Source organism: Vipera berus (assembly GCF_964194415.1).
Source record: "Vipera berus genome assembly, chromosome: 5".
NCBI lineage: Eukaryota > Metazoa > Chordata > Lepidosauria > Squamata > Viperidae > Vipera > Vipera berus.
This window is the reverse complement of record NC_138207.1, coordinates 24,902,488-24,910,131: the sequence shown is the minus strand read 5'-3', so window position 1 is coordinate 24,910,131 and position 7,644 is coordinate 24,902,488. Positions and strand designations below refer to the sequence as shown.

Sequence of the window (7,644 nt, the reverse complement as noted above, 5' to 3'; positions counted from 1 at the left end):
TACACTACAATTTTTATATATTGTCTGCATTAGCATGCAATAAGACCACACCAGCAATGAAGATCAGTGGGGTTAAATAAGAGCCACACAATGTGTGTCCTATCCTAATAGGAAATACATGAAACTTATAAAAGAAATAATTATATACGCTTTGACCATTTCCATTTTGTTGTACATAGTAAGACTTTATGGGATCAATGTCTGGAAAGCAGCAGTATTTAAAATAGTCAAAGATAATATGACAGAGAGAATGTATTTATGTCCCAGAGAAACAGAAATGCACCCAAGAAATATTATGAAATAATTATTGGGAAATACTAGATAGACATGCAGCTCCACCCTGTGGCAAATATATAAATTATATGTGGCACATTTTCATGAGGCATTTTCAGGTCTTCCTCTAAATCTTCAAAGCAGTTCAAGTTAGCCATTGCATCTTGCTGGATCAGAAACAAGTGAGTGAGGAAACACTCTAAAAAAGATTTATAGTATGATTCCTGTGCCCTGAATCCAGCCACCAGTTCCAAATCCACCTAAAAACAGCCAATTTTCAGATTCATCTTTAAGTGAATTGACATCTGCAAATATTTCAAAAGTGTTGATTCTAGAACTATTTCATATATTCAAGCCCTGGAAACATATGAAGACATAATTACTGTAAATTTGATGCATGATATCTTGCAGAATAGCCACTGATTTAATTTTATTGTTATTATGACACTTCATATTGTATTTAAATTAGGGTTTGCTAAAAGCCAAATAGTGAAATAAATACACTTGATTTTAAAAAACTTTATCTTTATTCAGTCTTGGGCCAATAAATAAAACAAGAAAATCACAATTATAATAAAAGCAGAAATTAACAATTCTGAAAAAATCTCTTCTCCTAAATTGTTAAACAACATTACCAGCATAAAGTTTTGTTCCTCACCTGTTCAAAACATATTGCTGAGTCTTTCTTCATTATAGCTCTCACAGTCATTAGAACAGTTGTGGGAAAGCAGACTGAGGTAAAGAATCTATAATTTTATTGAAAGTTACAAACATTTTTCCTACTTACACCCAATATCCAAATCCACCTTGAAATGAATATTATGGGTATGAATTGGTCCCAGCACCAATTCTTGCACTCTATTGCCAAAGTCTTTGGCATCACCAAAGTAAAAATCAGATATAATGTACCCGCTGGCATGGATCCAAACACCGACAGCTCCATTTTGGTGGAAAATAAAATCCCAGATATAGTCATAGTTATCAACTGTAGATATGGTTCGAAACACCAGATTTGAATCTGCCAACCCTCCATAAAAAGGAGACTGGATACTTTCATAATGTCGTCGTATGGGTAACTCAGCATTCTGCTCAAAGATGCAGATAGCATTTTTACGGCTAACAGGTAATGAAGTAGCAAGAAAAAAATGCCAGTCCAAATAACTGGATAAATAAGGACAATCTAGACCCTGGGTGAGGGGAAAGATATTGGATCCAAGTCCAAAACTGGCATCCATGTATCTGGTCAACATGGATTTAGGACTGTTGGAGCCATAGATAGCACTTGCTTCTTGCAAACTTAACTCATAGATTATTCTTTCTCCATTAAACCTGACATCAAAGATACGTGGACCCCTGCTTGCGTCAATTCCAAATGCAAAACTCCATCTCAGAAAGGTGACATGATTATTGTGAATCCTATAGCGTGGCCCACGAGGTTCATACTGCAAAGGGCCTGGGTCTTTTGGTGGCACCCTCTGCTTCAGTGATGAGTAACCCCCATCAGGAGGGGCTTCTTTAACCTTGTCTACTCTAACCTTTCCCATATTGAATTGTCTCTCAAGGTCTTCCATGTCTTCGAAGTACTGTCCATTATAAAATACATTTATCACTTTCCACTCAGAAACATCCAGGCTACTATGATCCACTTGGACCTCAAGCCCAACGGGATGCAAATAGTGTCCAGTCACATTCTGGAAATGGCTCACCCACATTTTGCGATCTCCTGATTTTAGCCCGGGTGGCATTTGACTGCTATACCGAAGATTGCTTCCATTGTAATTTAGAACCTTTTGCATGAAATTTGGAGCCTTCAGGTATTCATTTCTCTTTAAGAAATCATGGATTTCATGAAACTCATTTCCCAAAATCATCCTTTGAGAATAAGGCAATTGCCTTCCATATTTCTGTACCGTGATATCTTGATGATATATTGGCTTTGGAAGTGGACCCACCACAAATTCTGTCACATTGGGGTCCACCTGATTTCCAAAATGGATCACAGCCATTGCTTCCCGTGCTGGCTGAGATCCTTGATGATCTAAGAATTGTAATACTTGTGCTTTGGGAGGGAGCTGCAAGGTGATCAAATAAATGCAGTTGTCTGATGGCTTGGCTTGAGGTATCTCCACCAATGACACTCCCAGGTTGGACTGTAAATACCTCTTTACTTGCATTATCTCTTCTGGAGTTAAATCTTGAAATACCTGGCTGCCATTATCTTGCCCATCTTCCTCCTGCCCCTTTTTCTGGGAAGAATTTTCACAATAAGTTGGGTTTTGTCCTCTATTTCGGAACACCAAGATGACAGCGAAAATTATGGCGAAACCTATTGCTATGAGAGAATAAATCACTTTGGAATTCATTTTCCCAAACCTATAAACAAAACAGAGAGAAAAGTGTTTGTTAAATTAAAAAGGAAAGAATAAAAAGAAAGTTCATACATGAAAAAAATAGAAGAGAAAAGAAAGAAAAACTAAGATTATGGTAAAAAAAACGTGTCTCATCCCTCATACCCAATTTTAGTACCTTATCTTCTTCTCTTAAAATACAGTGGTTTCTTCTTTCCATATTCCATCTCTTATCTATACACAAATCCTTAAAGCCTTGTCATTCATCGTTTTTCTGATCTTTCATGGTCAGCAAAAGTGCATTGAGTGTCACCAGAGATAACAGCACTTATCAACATCTTTAACCTTGATCAAATATATTCCTTCTTTTTTACTGTCCTCTTAAGATGTTAATCTTTAATATCTTCAGATATTGCCATCATTTCTTTTCATTTTTTCTTTGCCCTCAGAAAATTCTTCAAAACTTTAAGAAATCTGTTTTGTAAATCCAGTATAGGAAAGTTATGCAGATTTGTTGCTTGTATATCTCTTTTAATTATTAAGGCTTCATTTGTATGTCCTATGTAACATCAATTTCCATATATTCTTGTAGTCTGCCAATTTTAATCCATTTTCAGGTCAGTCTCAGTCTTGTGTGGTTCCACTTCCATAATGACTCAAAACTGGGAACAACCAGATTTTATGTCATGCACAATTCAACAAGGAAAACGAGAAACTTACCTGTGTATGCAAAAAAATAAAAATAAACGTATAATGACAGCTTACAATTTTGTTCAGTCATTATCTTCATTAAAATACATTTGCTGAGTGATTTAGGTATTGCATTGACTGTGCTTGCAGAACATGCTAAACCAGAGACAGCAGCTTTTGGGGCTGATAACATCTGGGGTTTTGAAACATGCTGAACAGGCAAATTACCCTTTTATAAAAGATGCTGTGTAAGATTTCACAAGTTACAAATCACCAATAAATGATTTTTATTACCTCTGCTGCTTATCTCTTCCCTTTCTCTGGCTCATTTATTCATGGTTCCACTAACTTCATGAATGCTAACTTTTCTGGGTGGTTTTGTTTACTATCTCAAGAGGACAACTAGATGTGTGGCCAACATATATGAAATCCATATGAAATTATTTTGAATTGCTAGTGGGTTTGATACTCCATAGTGGTGAATAATGAACTTTGTAAAAGGAAAAAAATCTCTATATTAATTTCGGGGGTGTTGTTTGATCAAGCTTGGCAATTTGGCTGCAAACATTTCGTTTCCATTCGGGGGGACATCTTCAGTGTGCTTTGAAATGTGCTTGTCTGTCAGAGCACTGGCCTTTAAATATCTTTTTGTGTGATGTAAATTGGTGTGGTTATTATTTGTCCAGATGTTGCTGAGTCAGGTTTCAGGCTGTTTGATTGGCCAGTTGCTGTTGCTGGGCCATAGTCCCTGGTGTTTAAGTATTGTATGTGCAATGCAAATGTTTTTTGTTCGTTTGATTGCCTCTGACTCATAGTCTTGTTTCGGATTGTTTGGATGGATGGCTGTTGTTGTTGAGATGTGGTCTGGTTTCTTGTGGGACGTTGTGATTTTTGCTCTGTGGTGGGGTGCCCGTTTGTTTTAAATGCTGCCTTCGGGAATGTGGTTGAAATAGTTCTTTTGTTTTCAGTGTCAGGTCCCCAAATCCTTATAGTCTCCTTTCCATATATATATATATATATTCTTTACTTTGTTTTGGGGCCTGCCATTACACTGGAGGGAGGGGGGATGTTTGCTTGTGCTTGGGATAACTTTCGCTTTCTACTTTCTTTCACCTCTATCCATTTGAGAAAGGAATGTGTCTCCCTTATCAGGGAAATGGTTACATAGAAATGAAAGCTGGAGAAGACCTTGAGATGCGTGCCAACTGTACCAGTTACCTGCTCATTTTGCCAACTGTGAATTGGCTGGATTTCAAATGGACAAAATGATTTTGGTGGGAGCAGGAATGTTGCTGATTTAATTACACCATTCAAGCAGGATTTTCCGCAGATCTCACCTTGACTTCCCTACTGTCACTAGCCCCTAATAAAAGTTTCCTTTTGAGACAATGCCTGTTTCAAGAGTTCTGCTTTCTTGGGTGGTTAGCTGAGGTGGGCCCTTACACTTAGAGGTTGGTAGATTGGATCGATGTCAATGTGTCTGTGACTTATTGGTGAAGAACTAGGCTTCAAGGAATTCTCTTTCTCTCCTTGATTTCGCCTGGGTTACAATTGTGGTCCCAGTTAGATCGAACTTCTGAGTCCTTCTGAGTCTTCATGGACAGACATGAAGGATAGTGGGTCATGTCTTTTGATAGCCAGGGAATGTTCGTGCAGTCTGGTAGATAGCTTTCTTGCTTGTTTGGCCCACATAGTTCTTTTCACAGTTGCTACCTTGGATTCAGTATATGATTTCTGATCTTTAGCTTGTTTCTGACTGCTCCTTAGGTTTTGACAGGGTCCATCTGAGAGTTGAGGCTGGTTTGTGGGCTACTGAAAGGTCATGTTGGTGTAGTAGTCTTGCTGTCATCTCTGAAACATTCTGCATGTAGGGAATTGTGATTTGTTTGATCATTGTTGTTCCTGTTGTAGTAGTTGTGTTGCTTTGAGTGTTTGTATTGTTTCGGTGTAAGGATCTCCAGATGAGGTTTTGTGGATATTGTTCCTCTTGAAGACTTTGTATAAGTGTTTTTACTCTGCTGATCTGGCTTACGTGGTGTTGCAGTGGGATTCCACTCTCCCGAACAGTGACTTTCAACAATTTTAATCAAGAAATCAAGGCTGTACAGAAATGTATCAAATTAAATAGATGAAAAAACCTCACTCCATTTTTGAGGGGGTGGGGGTTGCCAGGAGGAAGACAAATCTTACATCATCCATATGCCAGGTCACATGCCTTATTTTTGAGAAACATAGAATATAGATAATTTAAAAGTGGGGGGAGTTCCAATCTTTTATTCTGGATATTTTCATAGCTAACTCAAATGTTTTTGAAATGGATACATTAAGATTTGCTGACAATAAAGTCTTCAATTTAGAGAAAAAATGCCATTCATATATACATTTAAACAGGAGATAAAAGCTGATACACACTAATATAAAATGAGAAAAAGGAAAAGAAAGAAATTGAAGAGAAAGCTAAAAGTACAAGGAAGAAAAATAGAAAAATAAAAAATAGAAAAGAAAAGATGCAATAAGTAGCTTGTGATCTTGTAAACCACTCTAAACAGTTAAAAATACAATGTTAATTTACCTCTTTATGGTTGCAATTTTACTCCCTTCTTACTATAATTTATTTTATCTAATCATGAAAACTATAAATGTTGCTCAGAGTCATCTTGTAGGAGAGATGTTCATTTTTTTTCCTGTTTTATGCAAAAAGTCTATAATGGGTTTCCAGTCAGCAATAAATGGAGACATTTTCTCTAATCACAGGAATCAGTTTAGCCATCTTGACAACTTCAACCATCTTCAAAAACCATTCCTCCGTATCTTTCCATCTTGCACATTGAATAATCTTGCTGCAGATGTCATGTACAAAAATGAAGCACCATGATTTTTTTCTAACTTTTTGTCTATAAATCCCTCCAGAAAGTTTCTAGTTTCAGTTGCACCTTAATATTTGAAATCCTTGAAATTAGGATTTGAATCCAAAAGTTTCTGAATTTTTTGCAAGACACCAAACCAGGTCCTTTTTATTGTTCATGTTTCCAATATAAATTCATACATTCTAGACAATTTCTCTGATGACATTATTTTATAAAAATTCTCCTTAGAATTATAATTTACTAAGTATATAATTTCAGTCCTTTTAACCCAACATTTCCCCATTGTCCCACCTGTATAGCATAATCAATATTTTAGCCTATTCAATCATATGTTCTTTTTCTTATTCTACATTAGTTTCAAATTTTCAATAAAGGTTTATGCATTTTTAACAATAGCATTTTCATCATTTATAGACAATTCCATTTCAAACCCAGTTTTACAATGTTCAGAAATATAAATTATTTTATCTATTTTTTCTAATAATTGTATACAACAAAACCATTATTAAGCATATATGTCCTCCACCAGTTCTTCTCTTATTTTTAACTTACATTCACAATGAAAAAAATCTAATATTTCACAACTGTTCTTTTGGGTTTGATTATCATTTCTCATCCATAAAATGCTTATTGTGTTGAAAATTTTTCAGACACAACCCAGATTTCTATCTATTCTACATTCTCAGACTGATATGCCCAACCCTATTCAAAATCTACATTAGCACTAATTTTATGGTACCACAAGTATCCATGCAACCCAAATCCTAGGTTGTGTCCTTCTAACTCCAAAAGCCCTTTATTTCTCAGAAACATCCACTCTTTCATCAAAATGGAATCAGCTGCCGGTCGAGCTCCGGACGGCACCTGACCTTCGCTCCTTCCGACGCGGTCTGAAGACCCATCTATTTGAACAAGCCGGCCTGGCCTGATGGGGATATGTTGGGGTTTTAATGGGGATTTTTATATTGTATATTGTTATTGACTGTTTTAGCTGGGCTACTATTTAATTCTTTTTTTAATTTTTGTATCTTGTATTTTTTATGTATGCCCTGTTCACCTCCCTGAGTCCTTCGGGAGAAGGGCGGTATACAAATACAATAAAACCTAAACCTAAACCTAAAACCAAACAACCAGTTGCAAAATACAACTTTAAATCAGGTAAACCAATTTCTCCACTTTTCTTTACATCTTGTAACACTTTATATCTAACTTTTGTTTTTTTCCCGTCATGCAAATTTAGTCATATCTTTCTGCCATTATTTACATAGCATAGGAGTTGTCAAAACAGGAATTGTCTGCAACCAAAAAACACTTAGGCAATACATTCATCTTCATCACAGAATTTCCTCCCAGCAAAGAAAATTGTAGTTTCTCCCATCTTAACATATCCTTTTTAAGTTGTGCACCAAAACATATCTTGGAAAGTTTCTTGTTCTTATAGATGTTGAATTTATTGTATACATTTT

At 36.0% G+C, this 7,644-nt stretch overlaps 1 protein-coding gene across 1 annotated transcript in view; it reads right to left on the bottom strand.

The window, feature by feature from the left end:
* Positions 1-2,831, bottom strand: part of LOC308668529 (amine oxidase [copper-containing] 3-like) — a gene marked incomplete at its 3' end in the record, with an annotated part of 6,557 nt that extends 3,726 nt beyond the window's left edge. The window contains exon 1 of the mRNA XM_081328531.1: positions 1,061-2,831. Within this exon, the coding sequence (XP_081184657.1) occupies positions 1,061-2,636 (1,576 nt within the window). The 5' untranslated portion in view covers positions 2,637-2,831. The remainder of the gene's footprint in view (positions 1-1,060) is intronic.
* Positions 2,832-7,644: the final 4,813 nt, after the last annotated feature.